Source organism: Sebastes fasciatus, chromosome 19, assembly GCF_043250625.1.
Source record: "Sebastes fasciatus isolate fSebFas1 chromosome 19, fSebFas1.pri, whole genome shotgun sequence".
In the NCBI taxonomy this organism is placed as follows: Eukaryota; Metazoa; Chordata; class Actinopteri; order Perciformes; family Sebastidae; genus Sebastes; species Sebastes fasciatus.
Genome location: NC_133813.1, coordinates 14138859 through 14162964, shown reverse-complemented (window position 1 = coordinate 14162964; position 24106 = coordinate 14138859). Strand labels below are relative to the sequence as shown.

The following is a 24106-nucleotide window of genomic DNA, read 5'->3' as shown; positions in this document are numbered from 1 at the left end:
GCTACAGTGTACAGTAGTGTGCTTGTTTAAGGGTTGAAAAGTTCAGTGCTAATATAGAGTATAAAAGGACACATTTGAAGTTAAGGGGAATGGTAAGCATCAGATATTTGCTTTGGATCCGTCTCTATTTTCTTCCCAGCATGTGGTAAAGTGTGTGAATATTATCAGCCCACGAAGCTGACAATGTTCTCGTTTCTGATTATTGCTTTTTTGTACCCTAAGGGCTAATATAATGTTGTAGCTGCACAGTCAGCCTCACAAATCTCCTGTCAGGCATTAACAGCAGCCCACATTACTGGTAGTAATAACACAACGGCGCCTACACCAGTTTATCCCCTCCAGTCGACGATAATAATGACACACAAACACCTCCTATATCTCCATTCAGTTGCACTGCCTGAGGAAGCTGCTGTGCAGGGAGCTGTTATAGCAGGTGATCGTCCTTATTTGGTAATGGCCCAGATCATGTGACCACAAAATGGTGGAAGCTGTGAGCTGTTTGTAAGCTGAGCATCTCCACCGAGAGGCTGAGAGGAAAAAGGAAACAGGCAGGGAACTTGGAAGTGCATCCATGCACTGAGACGCAAGAGGACACGAGATACCCGAGCCCCAGCAGTGGTGAGTAGACGGCTTTTTATTCTGTGAAAGATAAAAAGAAGAGAACATGTTCTTGTATTTCTGTTTTTTTTTTTCTCACAGCCAGCAGACAGGAAGCGAGAGTGAGGGAGGGGCTGCTGTCATCAGCACTGGGCTGTGGAAGTGGATCTGAAGCAGCTCAGCATCCTCCATATAGAGGATGCACATAACAGCTGATGCTAATTTTGTCATTCTGCAGTGTAGGAGCGTGTGCCATTGTGTGTTTGTTATCTCAGTGTGTGTGCACGTACTGTACATGTTTCTGGGAATCGTCAGCATGATGTCATCCGTACAGGAGACAACCATTCAGCATTTATTTCTATTGCAGCTGTTAATACAATCCCATCTTCCTTGTTCCAGGCAGAATCTCCCAGAAGGAACAAGGATGTTTTTTTTCTTTTTCATGAGAATGAGCGCACGTGACTCACTGTGAATTTGCATCTCTGCCCAATCTGTGCTCATGCGAGCGTGCAGTCATTCGATTTGAATCAGCACTAGGAAAAGACAGCGAGGAGGGGGAATGGGCTTGTCATGATGTAACAATCCCCCTCCTCCTCCTCCTCCTCTTCCTCAACCCTCAGCATCCTCCCCCTCCTCCAGTTTTAATGGGAGGATTATTCACAGGGGAAGATGACCTTTAACCTCAAAATCTTTCTCATTTCCCTCATCCCTCCCTCTCTTTTCTCCCCTTACCACCTTACCAGTCTGATCCACATCATGTGTTAACACATGCTGGTGTTTGAGGGCTTCTTGTGCTAATACTTTGTAGTATAGTCCAACTGATGCTGGACTTCTTGAGATACTGATATTGATATCTGATTACAATATATTGGCTGATGGTAATCTTTCAACATTGGCTACGTTTACACGCACAAAATATTCCGTTTTTTTGCCCTTCTGAAAAAGACAATATTCCTACTAAACTGTTTACATGACTAATGCAATTTTATATTCCATTAATAATACCCGTGTACATGCAGCTGTGCCGGTGGCGGGCTCGTTCGACCGTGTAAACACAGCCTCATTCCTTCAACCACCTTCTTAAAAAGGTCGGCGTTGTGATATTTGCGCTTATCCAAAAACCTGTAGATATGTGGGCTTTTCTTTTGGGCATGCATCTCTGCAAAGTGTCGGCTAGTTGGTTTGTGTACAACGCACAGAGCTGGCCGGAAAGAGGCAAGAGGCCGTGTGTCGCAAACGGCTGTAAAACCCCAATTGAGACGCATATTCCGAATGTGCTGTATACATGTCCAAAGAATTCTCCTAAAACCTGAATAACATCGGCTTATCCCACATGTCTTTAGTTGGAAAATGCTCCAATCAGAATAAGGACTATTTCAGAATATCCCAACGGAATATGCTGTTTACATGACTCGTATCTAATTCACAATATTGTCATATTCAGAATAATAGTGTGCATGTAAACATAGCCAATGATGTTGATACGGATCTCTTAGATTTGTCTCTTAAAGAATTATGATCAAGATTCATACTAGGCGGCACATTATACAGTTGATTAAACTTACCATCTCTCTCTGGTGACACTGTTTCTAAATTACCTCAAACCCAGTTAGATAACGCTATTGGCAATAAACTAATATTGGCCCATTTGTCGGTCTAGCTCTACTTTGGGGTCTAAACAATATTTAAGAAAGTAGTTTTCAGTGGTGGAGGAAGTATTCAGATGTGTTTTCGTTACCTTAGAATGAACCGTTTATATCTACATACGGACCGGGTCCTCTTCACGGAGCCGGCCGCCATGTTTCTACAGTAGCCCAGAACAGACAAATCATAGACTGGCTCTAGATAGGGACATTCACGTTTTTACGTTTTCTCATCGGCCACCGTAGTTCTCCTACACGCTTGGCTCACGGGAAAAGTTTCAGTCAGTTGCAATCTGCAACCTCACCACTAAATTCTGCCAGATCCTACACACTGCACCTTGGTAGAAGTAAGAAATACTGTAATATGAAAATACACCATTACCAGTAAAAATCGTGCATTGAAAATGTCACTGAAGTAAAATGTATGTAAGTATTATCAGCTAAATGTATTTATCAAAAGTTAAAGTACTCGAAAAGCATAAAATGGCCCCTTTAAGTATAATACTATTATATATTAGATGATTGTATTATTATTACATTAATGCGTAAGTAGCATTTTCAAGTATTTTATACTGCTAAGACGTTTAATCTGTAACAATGCATCATAATTTATAGGTTTATCATGTGTTGTATATGTAAAATCTTAATCTGTAAAGTAACTTGTGACTGAAGCTATCAAATAAATGTAGTGTAGTAGGAGTCATAATAAGTAATAGTCGTAAAAAGCAGTGGTTTTCTCAACCTTTTCCAGGCGTGAACGCCCAGAATAACTAGGTCGGTGTTCACGAACAAACTCAATAAAATCTTTTCGGCGGCAAATTATAGCGCTGATTCAGATTAGAGGAATAACAGGTGATGCATTCCACAATAGTCTGCATGCTCTCCAGGTTTGTTGTATCATATTTAATAACTGTAATCATCTTCTCACAGGTCCTCCTGGGGATGGACCTGGCATCAGAGAGTAAAATGAACTCTGAGAGTGCCGAAGGCAGACCAGGTGAGTCAACCAACGCTCCGATTCAAAGCAAACCAACCGTTATTCAAAAAGAAATGTACAAAACCGCGATGATTGAGGGGTTTTTATGTACTGTGTTTTTTTGTGTTGTAGTCCCTCCTACCTCTCTACCCCTGCAAGGAGGTCCTAGCCAAAGGAAAAAGCTATCTGCCCCTCGCATCAGCCTATCGCTGGACCAGAGCGAGGACGACTTGGGGGAGACGCCAGATGATCTCGACATTAACGTGGACGACCTCGACACTCCTGATGAGGGGGATTACCTCGACTACACGGACCATGAAATGGACTGGGAAGGTGGGTCAGGATGCAAACAATCTTTTGTTGTGCTGTCACGGTTGTTTATTTTAATCACAGCAACTTTATAACTGATGTTATGTTTTATGGTATATTTCTCCACACCACCAAGGTTGACTATGAATTTTCAATCTCTTTTTCACTGAAGACACAGTATGAAAAACACAAATAAATACAAATTTTTGATGGCTGAATTCTGTGTACCTGCTTCAGTTTCAGGGCCACACTGTCATGGCTTACTGGGACACTTGAACACAACACAGTCATCTCTAATGTTGTTAGTAAAACCTGTGCCTGCTGTATAACACAGTATTGTTCTTTTCTCCTATCAGACCCCAATCCAGCCAATAGGAGCGGGACAAATGAGCCTTACAATCCCATCCCGACGTACAGCGCTGAGGAGGAGCGCCAGGACGGCAAACTATGGAGGACGGTCGTCATCGGGGAGCAGGAGCACCGCATCAACATGAAGATCATTGAGCCCTACATGAGAGTCATCTCCCACGGAGGTGAGACTATTAAAGAGCATCATAACTACTAGTATTATGTCCATTTTCAACATTACCTATTAGTATTTAAAGAAGCAAATATTTTTCAATTACTCAATACTGACCAAGAAATCATTATTAAGTGGTGTACATCATCTGAAAACTGGGAATCTGAAGATTAATTTGAGATGCAGCTCAGCAATTTGTGTCAAGTTTTTCTGGTCATAAATCTGTAATAAACATGAATTAATTAATTCATTATTTAAAATGAATTATGAAAGTGTATAAGAGTTTAGAACATTATAATGGAAGTGTATTATTGTCATCCCCATGCTCTATTATGTCTCATAAATTATTGCAGCAATTTTTGGGTTGATAAAATGTGTTACACAGATTTGGTGCTAAATTTAACCATTTTTTTCCACTCGAGAATTGATAAAAATGATCAATAATCTCTCCAAAATACCACAATAAGACACCAAGACCTTGAAGAACACCATAGAGAAAGCCATGCTGTGATTTGGGATCAAAAACTTTTGACTTTTGGAGATTTCTGCAAGAATTGCATTTTTCAGCGATTGGATGGCGAGCACTTCTGTTGTGTAAACTGCTCAGAAACCCCCTTATTGTCAATCTAGCTAGGAAAGCCATACGTCCTCTGAATGCTCTAAGTCTATAGTTTGTGGCTGTAAAGTTTCATGAGGCTGTGATTATCCTAGATGTCACCACAGGTCATTTTATACAGTGAGGTCAAATTTTAAAAAATGGTCTCACTATATTGAAATGGCTACTATGGGGACTAACATCATAACACATGTATACAGTTGGGCTCATTGCAGACAATTACAGACACCAAAAACTGTTGCAATGCCCATATGAGTATGTGAGTGTTGTTTAAAGATGGACCTGAAAATAAATATGAACCTTTCCTTAAATACTCTTCCTACAATACCCAATATTCACTGCAAGTTCTATTAATCGTAAGTCAGTGATGCTGGCACAAAGAAACAGAAGTAAGCAACCAGTCTGATTGAAAATATCTAGAACTGGCCGCATCGATTCAACAGAATAAATACGGGGACTCATTGTTTGAGCACAGTAAACATATTCAGTTCACAGCAGGCCTGAATATCTGATTCCAGAAGTAACAGCATCTTATAAAAGACCTAATCTCTGCTCTACAGTATCGCAAGCAGCTATTGTTTTCAAGCTGGCTTCCGCCACTTCTCGGCTAACGAGATGGCACAATGATGTCTCATTTTGGAAATGCTTCATGTTACCTTGGAGGCTGGCCAACCAAATAAATGAGGAAATGCAGGCTGTAGCTGAAGCCAGCTGATGAGTATGACATCATCCAGCGGCCATCAGAGGGAACTCTCCACAAAACAACACAAGGTGGAAAATTCCACATGTCCTCTGCACATTAGAACAATAGGATTCAGGTTGAAAAGGAGCAAAGTGGCCACTTGATGATAATATAACTTGTGTGTTTGATGATGGGTGGCTGCTGCTGTCCTAAACACCTTTCCAGTGCGTATAGACAAGTGACCAATTACAGGAAAAACACAAATAAATAAGTGGAGAAATGGGTGCAGTTGTTTCCATACGAAAATGATGGGAATATGTTGGACAGCGCTCTCCACAACTGCAACTAACGATTATTTTCTTTAACGATTATCTGTCAGTAACTTTCGCAATTTATTGATTAGTCCATAAAATGTCAGAAATTAAAATAAAAGCCGCAAATCCTCACATCGGAGAAGCTAAAACCAAAACATTTTTGGGCGTTTTTGCTTGAAAAATGTATTGATTATTAAAATAGTCAATGGTTATTTTTCTGTCAATCGATTTGATTAATTGACTAATCATTTGAGCTCTACAAAACACCAAGGGACTCAGGGAGCGTTGAAGCTTTTCTCATGGTCGCCCAACCCTTCCTAAAACACTTTAAAGTGACAATCCGTTAGATTTCAGTCCTGGTTGATTTAGTGACACCCTGTTTACTGGTGGCAACAGCAAATGTGGTTTAATACTACAGGTCCCAGAATACTGTGGGCAGCAAAACAAACTATTGGCTTTTTAGTAAAGAAGTCAGGAAATCATTTCCATCTGTCTAGTCAACTGCGATGACGGCACGAGTCTGCGAACAGTGAAAATAGTTGGTGACCTCGCTGAGAAGTTGTAGATGTGCAGCCTGTCGCCTGCAGCTCTTCATGTAACAGCTCACTGCAGCTGCTATTTCTAGTTCCATTACTCCTTGTACTCCATAATATTGATTCATATCTGATCAGCGCGGCCTAGTTTGACCGTTTGGTAGGCGTACGCGAGTGATTGACAGCCGGCTCTCATAGACGGCAGCTGGACAGTGGACCTCAGATCAGCTCTTACTGCTTGTTTTCCTCCGGTATGTGAAATCTTGTAGATGCCATTAGGAGCACCAGAGGACAACGGAGGACACAGAGGCACATGATTTTTTTTCCAGGTTACCTGTTTCATGTAATACTGTCACGATATAGCGACCGTTTTATAAAAATAACTTTTTTTAAAATCATATTTGCTCCAATCTCACCTACTTCAGACATTTATTTAAATGAAAATGTTCGAGATTATTACTTTAAATGACCTTTTCTTTTAATTTGTCGCCCTGTATGTAGCTGCATTAAGTCTGCTGGGGGAGCTGGGTCTTAAATTGAGGCCGGACACAGAGTCACGCCATATTGGTTTCACAGGCAGAGGCCCCATCTCTGTCTTTCCTTTCTGTGGGGCCCTTTAAAACCCCGGGGTCATGGGTTTACACCCTGGTAAGCCTGTGCCTTAAGTACTGGCCATATTACCATCATTGGTGGAAATCTGACCCCTAATAGCAGGTAGTGCATTTCCTCCCCACTGTGCTGTGGGCTTAAGTGAAACCCAGCCGTCTCACGGAAACAGAGACGTCTGTCACTGGAAATATCACAAGATCTGTCATTCAGATAAAAGACCCTCTGTCTGAGTGACACCAAATCTGGCGATGAATGGGTTGGTGAATAAAAGGAAATTATCTGAAAAGTAGTGAGAGGAAAGGGGACAGAGAGACAGTCAGACAAAAGAGACACAGATTGGCAGATAAATTGAACAAAAAAAGAGGGAAATAAGGGAGCAAACAAATTATGAAAACTATGCTAATTAAGGCTCTCAGCATCAATTGAACAAGGTCAACTTAACTCTTATTATTTTAATGTGTTTTTATCAAGGCTACTATAGCAACGGAGTGAATGCCATCATAGTGTTTGCTGCCTGCTTCCTGCCAGACAGCGACAGCGAGGACTACCATGAGATAATGGAGAACCTCTTCCTGTGAGTTTCACACTGCACTGACGCACACACACACTTTTAACCAGTCGTTTATTTTTAACAGGTTATACACTGGCCCACAAGTTTTGTAGAGAAATGTTAGTTATTGCTCTTTGCTCATTTGGTTTTTAGCCAAGCTATTGATGGTCTAATACTTTGGTCCCGACTCAACAAGACTAAACAACACGGCGTAAACAGCTGTTTCTACGGGCCTCCTGCTGATTTTGAGTGATAATTGTGAATGTTGTTATTAATAAATGTAGGACATATAATATAATGCTTTGTTTGTGATGACAGTTCTGTTTAGTTTTAGCACCTAGGCGTTGTCCAATGTGTGACTTTTTCTCTCCCTCTGACCGCCGGAAATCCCCCGTCATAAAATCATGTGCACGCACACTTTGACTCTGACAAACACACTCAGTAACATCTATTCTAAGGCAAATAAATATCACTGGTACAGGCGATGTAATGTCAAAACCATTCCCGAGTATAAAATTTTATTTTATTTTTAAAATGTAGTTTTATGTTTTTCTCCACAACCATCTGGCGGCGCCCTGACATTATCTCCCGACCCCCAGGTTGAGAACCACTGTGCTAAATGAGAAGTCAAGGGATCACCAAAGTTATTACAATTCATCCTGCGGAGAACATGAATGTCTGGATGAAATTTCATGGCAATCCATCCAATAGTTGTTGAGACATTTCACTCAAAACCACTAACGTCAGCCTCTTGGTGGAGCTACAAAGAAGTCAGGGGATAACCTGAGTTGGATTCATCCTCTGGGGACCATGAATGTCTGCACAAATTCATCTGGTAAATGTTGAGGTATTTCAGTCTGAACAAACTGACAGACCTATATTGTCATCCCTAGAGCCATGCTGCTATCGGATGGATAGCAGTGAAATGATGTGCTGTCATTCATGGTCCCCAGAGGACAAAGCCATTGCTTTGGTGGCAATCCTTTGAGATTTGAGGCCTGAATATCTGAATCCAGAAGTAACAGTATATTATAAAAGTCATATTTCTTGGTCTACTGTATCACAATCAGTTATTGTTTCTGAGCTGGCTTCTGAAACATCTCAGTTTCTCTTCATTCATCCTCTGGGGACCATGAATGTCTGTACAACTTGAAATTTTGTGCAGTCATTCATGGTCCCCAAAGGACAAAGCCATTGCTTTGGTGATCCTTTTGAGATTTCATCCAGCGACATCAGGTTGATTTTGTTGGTTTTTAGTCTCCATATGGTACAGATATCTAAGTACCTCCAAAAACTAAATGATTCTCTATAAATAGTATTTAGTAGTGTTATAGTACTTGACATTGGTCTTGGCCTTGAGACCAGTCCCAAGACCACTTTTTGAAGGTCTCGTCTCGGAATCAAAAAGCATTTTTACTCGGTCTTGGACAAAGAGGACCACAACAGCGGGGAATTCTACTAAACTGCCTGTTTATTGTCTGATTTATTTGTTAACAGCATTATTGCTCATAGAAAACAAAGAAAACTTCACCTTTGCAATGCTGTTTGATTATTTTATCAAGACGATTTCATGGTACACTTATACATACACACATATACAGTAAATGGCAATAAAAGAGGTGAATGAAGAGGAATCTTCATTGGTTTTCTGTGGCTGTTTTTATGGAAATGTGGATCATTCAGATCAATTTGAGGAGAGCCGATGGTTTGCATGTTCCACATTTCATCTTAAGTGTGTCATGCAGTGTAGGACCCGCACTGGCCTGGTCTTGGTCTTGACCCAGTCTCGCCCTGTCTTGGTCTTGACCCCTCAAAGACTTGGTCTCGTCTCTGTCTTGATAAACTCAGGTCCTGGTCGGGTCTTGGTCTGGAATCGGTCTTACCTTGCCTTGGTCTTGACTTGGTCTCAACCCCTCAAAGACTTGGTCTTGTCTCTGTCTTGATAAACTCTGGTCCTGGTCATGACTTGGTGTCGGTTTAGGTGGTCTTGACTCAAACGCTGGTATTTAGCATATTGAGGATGCTACTTAATTCTTTAAATAAGCCACGGCTCCTCTGCACAAGGAAAACTCTCCAAATAAAGTGACAGAAATAAAGTGATAGTCTAGCTTGTTTGTGGAGGCCTCCCATGTTGATGCTTTCACTGTGGTGCTGGCACACTTGCATTTCATGCTTGGACAGTGTGATTGGGATCCCACAGGCTGTTCTGTGGAAGATATTGAGTAAGCTGGCATATCTGAGAGTTTTGGATAGAAATGAAAGGAGGTAAACCATAGCGTCTGCACTTTGTGATGCCAGATGGCTCGAGGTCTGAATCCTCGCAAGGAGGAGTTAACTATAGCCGAGAGGTGAATGGTATGCAGCTTGATGTCAGTGGGAGATGATCACAATAGTCACGAAACAGAGTGGATCAGCGGTGTTGATTTGTAAGCTGGAGAATGACATTGGATCAGAAGGAGAGGAGAGTCAGAGTGGGACCAAAGTCATTGAAGTTAGAGGAGTTATTGAGGAAACTGGAGAGGACTGTGTTAGCTGAGGATATTGTCAACTATTTTCAAAGGAGATGACAAAGTTCCCTGCTGACTGAGAGGAGGTGGGGTGGTGGGATTTCAGGAGAGAAATGAGAAAGAGATAAGTTTTCAGAGTATTGGATTTTATAAAGGTAGAAAGTCAGGGATGGATGCAAGAGAATGAAAAAAGAAGAAATTCAAAGCAAAACAGCTCATCCATGGAGCAACATTTGTACCAATTTCTCATAGCTGACATCAGAGAAGAGACATTTCTTAAAATGCGGCCAGTTTTTCAAACCGAGCAAGACGGTATAGGTCTACTATTATTTCGTCATATTGTTGGCATTCAGTCACAAAACATGGTTCTTCTGCATCTCTTGCATTTCACCATTTTGACATAAGTAATGTTAAAGACAGTGACGTTTTTTTCGGGCTGATACAGTGGCACACTTGGGAGAGTTGCAAGAGGCATGATGTTGTGATGGCAGCATGAGGTACATTTCTTTAGACAGCTTTAGTTACTAGTTATTTTGCATATTCAGATTAATAGAAAATAAATCAACACATTATGATGTATTATCACAGGTTAAGTTACGCAGCAGTATACAAAGTACTTCACCTTTACCAGCTGCAACATTAAACATTAAAGTGAGATATTAAATTACTTATATCAGGATAGAACATTTCACCCATTTCAGTAACATTTTTGGGTCAATTATACTCTTATTCCAGAAGATAATGGTAAATATCCCTTGGGTAGAGGTCAAGCTTTTAATTATTTGAATATGTTTGTCTTCAGCTATGTGATCAGCACACTGGAGCTGATGGTGGCAGAGGACTACATGATAGTGTACCTGAATGGAGCCACGCCCCACAGAAGAATGCCCGGCCTTGGCTGGCTGAAGAAATGCTATCAGATGATTGACAGAAGGTCTGTTCTGTTCACTTACATGATCTTGTGAAAGATAACAGCAGCATGACTTGTGATGATGATTTGTATCTCACCTGAATGGAAATGAAAATGCAACATGGACATAAACATACTTAACATGTGATATATTGTGTTGTTTTCAGGCTCAGGAAGAATTTGAAATCCTTCATTATTCTCCATCCATCATGGTTTATCAGGACCGTTCTAGCCATAACCAAGCCCTTCATCAGGTAACAATGATCCCATTTTTATTCTCGGGACTGCAGTGTTAGTCAGTCGGTCGACAACTGTTAGATGGATTGGCATGAAAACTTGTGCAGACAATATTTTTTTATAACCTACAACTTTTTAATTACTTTTTTGACATACTATAGTATAACTTTTTTATGACATACTACACTGACTTTTTATGACATTCTATACTATGACTTTTTTTACGACTTTTAATGACATACTACACTGACTTTTTATGACTTGATGACATACTATACTATGACTTGATAACATACTATATTGACTTTTTATGACATACTACACTGACTTGACGACTTATGACATACTATACTTCGGCTTTTTTAACATACTGTAGTATAACTTTTTATGAGATACTATAAGTTTTTAATTACTTTTTTAACATACTATAAGTTTTTTCGACATACTATACTAGACTTTTATGACATACTATACTATGACTTTTTTACGACATACTACTGTAACTTTTATAATGACACTTTTGTGACATACTTTACTATGCCTTTTTGTACAATATACTATAGTATGAGTTTTTTCTTTAAATTTTAATGAGGTACTATGACATAATCGAGTTCTTCTGATGCCAAACCGGTTATATTCACTGTGTTTTTGTGTGTGTGTGTGTGTGTGTACGTACATGTTGCTCTTGTCACAGCACCAAGTTCAGCAGTAAGATTAGGTATGTGAACAGTTTGGACGAACTGCAGGAATCCATCCCCATGGACTGCATCCAGATCCCAGAGTGCATCATTAGGTGAGTCCCTCCTAACCCCCCAACCACTGCAACACCCCCCACCCCTCCTCCAAGCCTGAGTTGTCTTATTAAATGACTTTATATTCATATTGTTATTTGAACTCTCACCTCCTAGACTTGACAAGGAACTGAAGGTAGCAGCAGAGAACTCAAAGTAAGTATAGACTCTCCTGGCTCTCATTACTTGCCTCTGCGGAGGCAGTGGCCTCTGCCTCGGTTTTATCCTTGGCTAGAGCGCTCATTTATCAGATGGCTCACTTTTAGATCACAGGGGCTCTTCTGCTGGATGAGGACCAATTGGATTTGGCTATGGTTGCAATTACAGGAAGGACGGAGGAAAAAAATGTTTTTGCTAAAGATGCTGAATGCATCGCTTTCATCTCATTTATCATTACAGTAAAATAAATGAGCCCGTCCTCATTGCAAAGTGATCTATTACACTGATAATAAATGTTGGAACGACACTGTAGAATTCACACGCTATTCTCTGGCTGATTAATTGTGCATATAATCATGAGTTGCATGTCTTCAAATTCACCAAATACCAGTGAATTACAACATTTCACAATAATAAATTCTGCTCTAACAACCACTCTATTTGTTTTGTTTCATTCAAGACGGAATAGTTTTCTGCTGGGACCGGAGCCAACAGCAGTAGGCAGAACAGAGTAAGTCCTCTAAGACGTTTAAGTTCACACATGGAAGAGAAATGGCCTTGTGTCAGCAGTCTGTCACCCGTACATAAACATACCCGTTTTTAATGTCTCTGTTTTTGTTCTCTCGTCTTCCCAGCAGACCAGATGCAGCCGGTGCCAGCAGCTCTTAAACCCAAACATCCTAAATGAATGGGTCACCTCAATGTTCTGAAGTCACTGTTGTATTGTACGGGTGAAGCTGGAAAACAAAGTCAAGGCTTGTTAAGGTAACGTGTGTGTGTGTTTGCCAATTAGACACTGGAGTTTAAAATGAAAAAACAAACCTGCAATAGTTCCTGTTAAAACTCAAGAGTTAGATCTCATTCTTTATGGCTGCTGTAGTATCTACTGTACCTTTACACCTGCAAACCAGAGAACTATATAGTCAAGTGTGATGCTTGGCAGCACCTACAGAGTAGCATTGTCGTTCACGGTAGGGTAGGAAAAGCAATTACACACCAGACAGTGCACTGCGCAAATCCATTTGTAGAGTCTATAGTGTTGTAGTTGTGTGCATGAGAAGCAGTGAAGCAATAATATCACCCTTTACTGGTCACACACTCAGTATTTCAGATAAAGAGGCGACTTGTGTGTCAGCAATCTACAATAAAAGCACATGGTGTGGCCAAAAAAAGCCTTGTGCCATAGATGACCAACTACTGCATTTAAGCAATCCACTCCTCTGTCTTAATACTTGTTCTAAAACTAGAAAAAAAAAATCTACAAATAGATATTTGAACTTTATAGAGTTTATCTGAAACCAAGGAGGATAAAGTTAAATATGAAACCAAGTTATAAGTGCAATGTGAGAGCATGTATTTTTAGCTCTGCAAATGTGTGTGTGAGTGTGTTTTCAATCCGTTTGTCAGATACATAAACTGGAAATCATCCCTGGAGCTTCTCCTGAATCATCAGGAAGAAACCTCAGAGTGAATAAAAGATGGGATTTCTGTAAAGCACAATATCTTCTATGTGTGTGTGTGTGTTTGTGCATCAGTGCATGTCCCCTCATAGATAACTGATTGTCCTCTTACCCATGAGTCTTCTTCTATGGTGTATTGAGGATGTGCAAGGAAATGATGGATCACTGTCTAGTAATTCAATAAAAATGGACTGAAGTCTGAACGTTGTTTTCAGTCGTCATTTTCAATCGTGTTTTGTTAGTTGGACTTTGATTCGTCGCATAGCAATTAGTTAGTTTCCGCCCTGTGAAGCCATAACTTACTCTTTAGTACATCTGCATTTTTTTCCAAGTCTTTATTTGAACAGAACACAATATAGAAAAAGCTAAAGAAAGACCATGATCAATCAAATTTAAAATCCTAATCCAACACCACAACAATTAAAAAGATGAATAATATGATTAAAGGTGCTAAATGCGAGATTGGGAGCATTTCTATTGCCTCAACATGGCGGCGGCTCGCTGCTAACAACACTGCTAACGGAGCCGATTTTAATTTTTAAATCGTCTTAAACCATGAATTCTAATTAATTGATCAAATCGGTTTATCGCCCGACTCTACTTCATTCTCTGGTCAGGTAGACATTACTGCTGTATATCTTTACATAGCAAATAGTTGTTTGCTGCTATATTAATGCTCTGGCTCTTGTATAGAGCACCTTTTAATTAAACTGTCAAAACTAGTAAATGCCTATGTTATATATGGGGGAAGTCATCATACTCCAAACAAATTCCAGAAATCCAAGTTGTAATTATGTAAAAAGTCCTTAAGAATGCAAAACATAGAATTATTCAGCAGCACATTTTGTGAATGGATAGCAGTTGTAAAAATGTATCATTATAAATTGCTTCTCATGTCTCATTTGGTTCAGCTCCTATTCAGTGAAGGATAAATGGGTCTGTCCCTCAGGGCAGGAGGAGATAAACAGTACAGAGGAAGGAGAGACAGAAAGAGGAGGAATCCAGAAGAGAAATGTTTCTTTTGAGAAATTCTTATACTTCACCGGAACGTGTAGCTCTCATCATCATACTCCAACTCATCCTCGTTGTCGTCTCCCAGCTGTCCATACCGGAACTTCCTGTACACGGTGCCATCCTGGCCCATGTAAACAATGTCCTCATCATCATCATCATCGTCATCATCATCATCTTTATTCCCTGTGCGACGTTCAGCAATGTCAACCAACCGGCCGCCGGAGGAGTTGGCGTGGCTGCTATAAGACGCAGAGGAAGCAGAGCTGTAGCCGCCTCCGAATCCCCTGCTGGAGCCCAGCTTCTCGTAGCCACGGGGAGTAATGTCTGGGGGCGCTCTCTTGGAGCGGGAGTGCCTGATGATGAAGACGACAGCCACCAGTCCAAGCACCAACAGTATAGAGGCGATGATGAAGATTGCCAGGTTGCCTCCATCCTGCTCCTCCTCATTCCTGAACGCCAAGTTGGTGCTCAGGACACACTCTCCTAGAAACCCATATATAGTAGATAGCGAAATAAAAATAATAGAAAAACTCATAAAAAGTGAGAGTAAATTATGTCATAAGTCATTTTATAGTAAGTTGATAAAAAAGTAAAAAAAAGTCATATAGTGTGTCGACAAAAAGAAAAAAAAAAGTTATAGTATTGTATGTAAAAAAAGTCATAGTATAGTTTATTGAAAAAAGAGTAATAAGTCAAAGTATAGTATGTAAAAAAAGTCATAGGAGAGTGGCAAAAAAAAATCATGGTATAGTATATCAAAAAAAAGAGAAAAAGTCATAGTACAGTATGTCAAAGAAATAGTAAAAAAGTGATAGTATAGTATGTCAAAAAAAAGTTTAAAAAAAAGTCATATAGTATGTTGAAAAAAGATTGAGAAAAAGCCATAGTATAGTATGTTGAAAAAAAGTCATAGTAAAGGATGTAAAAAAAAAAGTCATAGTATAGTACTACGAAAAAAAAAGTCATAGTATATCGAAAAAAAAGTAAAAAGAGTCATAGTATACTGTGTCGGAAAAAAAAAGTAATTTCGTAATATGTTGAAAAAAAGTGAAGGAAAAGTCATGGTATAGTGTGTTGACAAAAGTTATAGTATAGTATGTCAAAAAAAAGGTAAAAAAAGGTCATAATTTAGTATGTTGAAAAAAAGTCATAGTATAATATGTCAAAAAACATTACAAAAACATCATAGCATAGTATGTTGAAAAAAGTGATTAATAGTATGCTGAAAAAAGTCCTGAAGAAAGTCATAGATATGCTGATATCATGATAGCATGCAAAAAAATGTCATGAAACAAGTTACAGTATAGTATGTCGGAAAAAAATCATAGTATAGTATATCTAAAAAAAGTATGACCTAGTATAGTAGGTCATAAAGTCATAGCATAGTATGTCGAAAAATGTCACAAATTTTAGTATAGCATGTTGAAAAATGTCTTACAAAAGTCATAGTATACCATCAGAAAAGATAATAAAAGTATTTTGAATGTCAGCATTAACAAAGTTCAGAAGAAGAGTTCCAGAAAATAAACACTTGACACCCCGTCATGTGCCTCTCCATCCTCCTCCATTATCTTTCAATAAGCAAGACCTACAGCCTACCTCGAGTCTCAGTGCAGTTACAACAGTCCTTCTGCGTTGTGTCCGCATCCTCATCCTCCTCTTCATCCTCTTCATGGCGGCAACAAAGCAGGCAGCGCCCTCCAGCCTCTAAGATGGCCTGAGTGGGACACATGGTGCAGTTGGCCGGACCAGGCCCCCGACACTCCATACAAGAGCCATCACAGCGTTCACAAACGTGACCTGAACGCTGATGAGACAGGAGAAAGGACTGATATTGACAAAACTACAGACCAAGACTCTCCAAAGATATGCAAAACTTTCATTTCTAAAAGGACTGAATATAGGTGATGCACTGCCTTTCAGCTTAAATCAATTAATATGCATCTACCTGCCAGACACTTTCAGTCAGTTGCCTCACAGCATTTTGAACACAGTAATAATTTTCAGTCTGCTGTTTGAGATTTCTCCTGGTGCAGTAATAAGGCAGTCTGAATTACATTATAAGAACTTTTTATATATAAAAAGTTAATATTTGTGAAATTAAAAAGTGTGGTTACCGTTATTACAGGAAACAGGCCGATTTTGCACATGGACTCACAGATGCCATCTGAGAGCAGGTATCCCGGGTAGCACGAGTCACAGGACAGGGAATCTTTTCCTGCAGATACATGACAAGTAAGTCTGGGAATATTTTGTATTTTTATTATTGTCAACAAATCCCAAGAATATATCAAAACCAACAATGAATTGATCCTACCAACAAGTATTGTGTAGCCAAAGCCTGATATAAATTCATCTGGGCCATATTGATAAGAGTATTAAATACTTGACGAATCTCCCTTTAATTACATTTTGAATAGATAAAAAATGTATTTGCGATTAATCGCGATTAACTATGGACAATCATGCAATTAATCACAATTCAATACTTTAATTGACTGACAGCCGTAATGAATAGTTAAGTTGTTCAGGATATTCTTTTAAGATTAATGTCCCTTTTGTACAATATACAGTGCACATGAACCTGTACTGTATATAACATTACTATGGTCTATACACAGCACAGTCCAAGCAGTCCCCCACTTTCACATCTGCAGTCCGTGGAGAATTAGCAGCATCAATATCTCATCACCTACATCTGCATGATATCAAATTACTGCTGAGTGGACACTCATACCTGAGCATGCTCTGCAGCTGGCGTGGCAGGGCTCGCAGGTCCTGTGCGCAGCGTCGTGGTAGTGTCCCTGAGGGCACGAGGGGAGGCAACGGCCTTCTTTCCGCAAGTAGATGAGACCCGGAGGGCAGCTCAGGCAGCTGTCCTCCTCGCCCCCGATACACTCGCCGCAACTCGCATCACACTTCTCACACATCCTTGAGTCTGTGTTTCCATAGTGACTATCGGATAGATGGTGAGAGAGTTATGATAGATTAGATTCAATTAAAAGGTGATGAGATTAGAGTTGTGTTTGTCCTCAAAGGAAATTCCTCACAGCTACTCAGTCACATACAGCAATACACAACCACAAGTACTCAGACATGACATAGACCGAGACACCGTGACAGAAGGAACGCAGCCATAACAAAGCACTTCAAACCACTGCTGAGGAGAGCGAGACACACGTTCTGCATTATAAATTCAAAGTGATATTTTCTGTTTTTTTTATATATATGCTGCTCCATGAAGTTCTGAAAGTGTGTAGGGTGGCAGAGGAATAAAAAGCCTTTGGATCCCTTTTGTGTTTTCTCTCGAGTATTTAACTGCACCTCAATTTACCGGCACATTAATTTAACTCTCTCAATCACCACACCCCAAATAAAATCAAGTCTAATTAGCATTTTACAGGCCACATGAAGGGCTATTTAAATCTCAGGCTAAATTAGCCTCCATCTCTAAACTGCGGCCCTGTCCAGCTAACTGAAGAAAAGCAACGGTTTGCTCTCCACAATGACATTATGTGACAATCTTTTATTAATGACAACACTGTGTGACCGCACTTTAATGTAATGGATGAGTGACACAGCTGGACGGTGAGCAGGTTAAACTACCTGTGCTGGCAGGTCTCCACACACTCTTTGCCCTCTCGAAATAGGTGGGTTTTACAGAAGAGACACTCGTGGCTGTGCTTTCCAACGCAGGACTGACAGGAAGGGTGGCAAGGTTCACATTTCTGCCACGACTCGCCCTCATAGTAACCCGTGGGGCATTCATCCACACAGGTGCCATCTGTGCCAACAAAACACACATGATCATAGAGTTAAAACAAACAAGTCACAGATGCTTGAAGAGCTTTCCAGCAGATTTCAGAGAGCAAAGACCAAAGTGGACTCACTGAGCAGGAGATGTCTCTGGTTGCAGCTCAGGCAGTGAGTTTTGCCGGGACCTGAACACCGGTGGCAGTATTTGTGACACGGATGGCATTCCTCGTCCTGGTCTGCGTACTGGTAAGGCGAGCAATTGTTGGTTGATGGCACACAATGTCCGTGGCCCTCTAGCCTGTGACCCTCTCTGCAGCTGGTGCAGGAGCCGGCGTGGAGGCAGGTAAGGCACGATGCATCACAGTCTGGAAATACAAGTAACTAGAATTAGTGCCTCGCGGTTGTACACCTCCGCCAGCCAGTCAAGTTACAGTTTACATCCATGTCTTTCTAAAATCTCATCACTTCATCATTTTATCCTATCAGACATATGTGTAAAATTGTCATAGTTAGCATATGTGTTCCCGAGATATCACGAGAATGGGACGGACATGAGGTCACAGTGACCTTGACCTTTGACCACCATAATCTAACCAGTTCATCCTTGAGTCCATGTGGACGTTTGTGCCAAATTTGAAGAAATTCCCTCCAGGCGTTCCTGAGATATTGAGAATTAGGAGTGGTACGGACGGACGGACGGACAACCGGAAAACATAATAAAAGTGGCCAGGGGAACAGCTGTCGCCGGCGCAGAGGCATAAAAACGTAACTGAGTCAAAGGATAATATCACACCTACGACTTGATATCTATCTGATATATAACATGGTGATAGTTTATTTGATAATAAAACATTATTAGGTCAAAGATGTGAATTATTCATTATTTTTCTGTAGTAATACACTTTATCTGATCTGGTTTGTGATCTGTGAAAACATTTTCTGCTGCCTGTTTTTCCACTTCAGATGAAAATAAACATTAAGAATCCCCCTCTGTCCATTGTGCAGTGCAGCAATGCACTTCCTTTTAAACGTCTTACTGCTGGCAGCTACTTTATGTAGCAACAAAAGTGGGCATCGCCTACAACATTTTCCTGGGAGAAACACACCATTCTCTGTGTTTTTGAATAACAAAACCAGAGTGCGTCTATCTCTAGGGAACTGTCTTTGGCATCGCTGTTCTGTTTTTCAAGGTTTGACAGCTGCCTGTTAGCCGTCTGAAAAGCGTTGCTATTTTAGTTTGAGCTAAAGTCAGGAAACACACTCACAGGCATAGTAGAGAATATAATTGAGAGAAATGCATGAAGGACGCTACACAGGACAGAAAATATTGCATCAGTGTTTTAGGAGAAATGGAGCATCTCTGACTTTGTCATACCCAAACAGGCAGGAGCTCTGAATATATAAATGTATAACATTAACAAAATAAATGGGTTTTGATCAGAGGAGTGCATCCATGCAACAACTCAAATTAGTTACCAAAAGATAAACTTCTGCTGTCTGTTTTCTGTTGTACCTTTACATTCTTCTGTGATAGTGTCTCTATAGGTATGGGAGGGGCAGGCTGCCAGGCACGCTCCGTTGTACAGAGTGGCCTCGGGGTCCGTACAGCCATCACAGTCGTTGTTGTTCGGGCCGTCACACAAAGCGCAGTCAGGGTGGCAACGCAAACACTCCCTTTGCTCTTTGTCCTCAAAGAACCTCTCGGGACAGTCCGGCACACACAGACCCTCGTGGAGGAAGTGATACTCCTCACAGCCTGCATAAAGAACATGGAAGAACTATTTAGTACAGGAAACTATACTAAGTTCCCTAAAGTCTTGGAGAGGCATATCAGGCATGGGTTTCACTCACTTTCAAAAAAATGACAAGACATGAATGAAAAATAGACTTGAGACAGATGAGTCAAATGTTGTCATTATGACGAGCACACTCACTTGATCACAGTAGATTAAATAAAATGTCTGAATTGAGCATTAACAGCTGAATTAGTCCCGGTTTGCATTGTGTTTCAGTACCTGTGCATTGCCCTAGCGGGTTGCACTCCTGGCAGGCTGATGGGCAGTGTTGGCACTCCCTGTCCCGGACAATGTGCGCCGGAGGACACTCCTCCACACACTGGTGCTTGTGTAGGAGGAGAGGTTCTTCACAGCTGAGGCAGTGGGTGGCGTTCTTCCCACAGGATGCACAGCCTGCTGCACAGCTACGACACACCTGACCTGCAGGGTAACCCCTGTGAGAACGCAAAACAGACGTCAGCAGACACACATGCAAAGACACAAGTAGGGCTGCCCCGTCTTACGGCAGGGCCACACTGGGTACATGAGCAGCGCGTGGCGGCTACCTCGCTGAACTACTGCATCTCTTACGCGTGTGGTGTCCACACTGGCAGTGTCTCTGCTGCTGCCAGCTCTTTCTTTCTACATATTTTGATTTTGCGCATTACTTTCATATTCCTACTTAAGACCAAGGCAAGTATAAACATTGATGTTGTATAAAGTCTCTTAATTAACTGATTAGTTTTCCTTGTAATATGTGTCAAGTTGGACTGCATATATTTGTATTTTTTCACTATGAGAAAAAACTGAAAGATGCTGTCATAATGTGTGTGCTGCTGCTGCTGGGTAAACAAGATGACTGACATTTTGCTCTGCCCTTTGCTTCAGTCTACAGACGACTACTAATAATTCATCCAGACGATCGTGTAGTACTTAAGTGTTGCTAAAAAAAAAAAAAAGCAAGTAGTAAAAGTAAAACAAAAATAAAGAGCCTCATGGCCAAAAAGTTCAAATAGTCGTCTCAGCGCTAATGGAGCTTCAACGACCTCGTCAGCAAGGACGGGATATTCTTTCAAACTCAAGGATGTCACAAGTTAATGGCACATAAACATCAAGTAGGAAACGTCAGAATCACGGCCAGCAAATACGTCTCCTGACATTTTATTTTTGGCTCTTCAGAGCTCGTGCCTCAAACATCTGGCCTGATGTTCAAAAGATGCGATTTCAACATGATTTTGCCAGCAGGGTTAAATCCTCACAGTATTTCCAAACTGAGAATAATCAATTTCCAGATAGAGCTCCAGCACACTCATGTCCCAGTATGTAAAAAAAGCATGCACATACCTCCATAAACAAATTCATATTGATATGATTGACCACCGACCTGACACACTGCTGGACACACTGTCCAGCCTGCAGGTATAATTGAGCTTTGCGAGTGCTCTGACAGCGGCTGCAGTGCTGAGCGTCGACACACTGCAAACAGCCTGGAGGGCAGGCCTCACACACACCGCTCAGCCGACTGGCAAAGAACCCCCCCGGACACTTTGACACACATGTTTGCTGTGTGGTCAGGAACCGCCCTGGAGGAGGAAGAACGAGTAAACATCATCACTGCGCTGCAAAACAGTTGGATACGCTGCGGTGTAACCATGAAAATATGAAACTGCTGCTGCAGGTCTGAAAACATCTAATCTACGTATGTGACTGACAGACCTTTTGCACATTTTGTACACTGGTTCTTCTCCTCTCCAGAGCAGGACTCACAGGATGGGTGGCAGTCCTCACACTCTCCGTCATCTGGAGGGGAAACAAACCACTGAACATGATGGAGCCACAGAGGGAAACCTATCTCTGCTCCAGGACTATTATGGTACGAATCAGTATCCTGACTAACAGGTGGTGCCCATCTGTCAGATAGTGGTAAGCAATGTTGTTAGCGACTTGCAGTATGAGGTGGAAACAAAGGTTGCTAAATATCAACATTTTGAGAAAGACACTTATGAGCTTTCTTGTCAAGAGTTAGATGAGAACATTGATACCAACTTATCTATGTCTGTATGCTAAATATGAAGCTAGATCCAGCAGGTGATTATCTTAGCTTATCATAAAGCAGAGGCGTGGACTCGACTTTGTGACTTCACTCCGACTTGAGCCTTTTGACTTGAAAATACTTGATACCTTCCCCCCCACCCCCCAAGCCCAAAGATTATACAGTATGTTATTTAAAAAGTGTGTCAACATAGACGATCAACTGCTCGGTAGCGGAGGTAACTCCAACAGTGTCGGAGATGTTGGGTTTATTTACTTTTTGAGAGATCCTTTATTGATTTTGTTTGTGGGGGGGAAAAGCTGAACTGAACTGAACTAACTGAATTTCTCTCTTTTGCTGTTTATTGCTGAATCCCAGAAAAGCGACGTGTTTTTGTTGAACTCTGGACTCTTTCTTTTTGGTGAATATTATTGGGACTCGCATTTGATTACCTTACACTTCAGATCCACTTTGTTTGAACCAATCCAACAGCATCCAATCAAGTTGCAGGAGGAAACCATGAAGACATAACGTTACATTACTGAGTGCCAGTTACTTTGGCTCTCTAAAATGACATTACATTTGGTGAAGAGAGCATTAGGACTTGTTTAGGACTTGCCTTGCGACTTGCAAAACAATGACTTGGCATGGCATAAAGACTGGAAACGGGGGAAACAGCTAGCCTGGCTCTGTCCAAAGTTTTAAAAAATCTGCCAACCAACACCTCTAAATTGTAGTTATCAACACATACTTTTTGATGTCTGGCGTAGAAAGCTGCTATATAAATATTACAGAAATCTGAACATGGCAAGCTGTTGTTTTACTGGGGTTCTGTGCACTAACTATTTCTTGGCTGGGTGCAGTGACTTCCGCAAGTCCAATCTTTAACTTCGGACATGGCTTGCAATTTCCCCCTGCTTTCAGTCTTTGTGCTAAGCTGAGCTAATTGCCTGCTGGCTGTGGCTTCATATTTAATGTAGTGATGTTAATCCTCTCATCTAACTCCCCGCAAGAAAGCATGTTTCCCAAAATGTCTTACAAGAACAGAATTTAGAAAAAACAACAACTAAGATTAGTACTTAAATCCACTCTTCACAACCTTAATCATCTGGTGAATACACAAAATCACAATTGCATTCTGCATCACTGTGCTATTCCTCATTTTGCATAAAGGTTTGAGGCTTTAATCTAAGGCTTTGCTGAGATTCAAAGTTTAAGAATAACTTTACTTCTGTGTGTTCATTTTCAACCTTTGTATTAACCTATGTACTTTCCTCAGTTACTTTAGTTCCTATAATTAAGATGTCTTGCCTTGCACTAATTACCATATGTTGTTTAAAGGTCTGTCCAACTAATTCTTGGGGGGAACTAAATGTTCAGCATATACAATCAATTATTTCAAAGTCCGTATCTGGCCGACGTTCAGTAGTTCTGCCTGTTTCGAGTACTTAAGTTGGTACGGGGTTCGGGGACGGTGGCACACAGACCAATTACCCTCCAAGATTTCTTTTCTGCCCCTGTGAAAGTGCCCAAATCCCTGATTCATTATGAACAGACAGTTGGATTAGTGGAATACATAAGTATTAGTCTCACCGCTGCGAAAGGTCTTAATGGGACAGACCTCATGGTCAGACACACACTCTCCGCTTTCTAGCATCTTCCCGTCCTCACAGGACAGACAGTCATCGGTCTCCGGGCCGCCACATGTCGCACAGTCTGAGTGACACTCCTCACAGTCGTTGGTGTCTTCGTCGCCATAGGAACCATCGGGACACACTGAAACACAACTCCCCTCTGGGAAAAAGTAGGAGAAGTTTCTCTGTTATTTGAAATCTATATTGTATGTTACCCACATAGCAGGGCAAATTCACTATTTCAGGTACTTGTACTTTACATAAAGGGGAACTCTGACAACTTTACACAAAGTCTATTTATAGGTCCTGTGTCAAAACCCAGTTTTAATACCTTTAATAGATCGGTTGATTTCAAGCTTACAGGGTGCATGCTCTTAAAAAAGTGTGTAATCAAAACTAACTTTGGTGGTTAGATTTGGGAAGCACAGCTATTTTTTTGAATGCGGGTTAATCTGACCAGGGCTATACTAAATATACTACTA

At 40.9% G+C, this 24106-nt stretch overlaps 2 protein-coding genes across 2 annotated transcripts in view; one reads left to right on the top strand and one right to left on the bottom strand.

The window, feature by feature from the left end:
- Nucleotides 1-477: 477 nt before the first annotated feature.
- prune2 (prune homolog 2 with BCH domain) lies at nt 478-13616 on the top strand. The gene is made up of 11 exons (XM_074618194.1): nt 478-618; nt 3171-3237; nt 3349-3549; nt 3882-4058; nt 7271-7373; nt 10659-10790; nt 10934-11020; nt 11698-11796; nt 11912-11950; nt 12414-12464; nt 12589-13616. Exons 2-11 carry the CDS (start codon nt 3183-3185, stop codon nt 12620-12622), a joined length of 978 nt encoding a protein of 325 aa, XP_074474295.1. The 5' UTR covers nt 478-618; nt 3171-3182; the 3' UTR covers nt 12623-13616.
- A 111-nt stretch (nt 13617-13727) lies between these two features.
- pcsk5a (proprotein convertase subtilisin/kexin type 5a) overlaps nt 13728-24106 on the bottom strand; it is a 29362-nt gene continuing 18983 nt past the window's right edge. Inside the window, exons 27-37 of the mRNA XM_074618195.1 lie at nt 23584-23784; nt 21675-21758; nt 21343-21541; nt 20199-20413; nt 19697-19939; nt 18318-18548; nt 18034-18211; nt 17165-17382; nt 16545-16645; nt 16027-16234; nt 13728-14910 (exon numbers count right to left, since the gene is read on the bottom strand). Of these exons, the coding sequence (XP_074474296.1) occupies nt 14453-14910; nt 16027-16234; nt 16545-16645; nt 17165-17382; nt 18034-18211; nt 18318-18548; nt 19697-19939; nt 20199-20413; nt 21343-21541; nt 21675-21758; nt 23584-23784 (2336 nt within the window). The 3' untranslated portion in view covers nt 13728-14452. The remainder of the gene's footprint in view (nt 14911-16026; nt 16235-16544; nt 16646-17164; nt 17383-18033; nt 18212-18317; nt 18549-19696; nt 19940-20198; nt 20414-21342; nt 21542-21674; nt 21759-23583; nt 23785-24106) is intronic.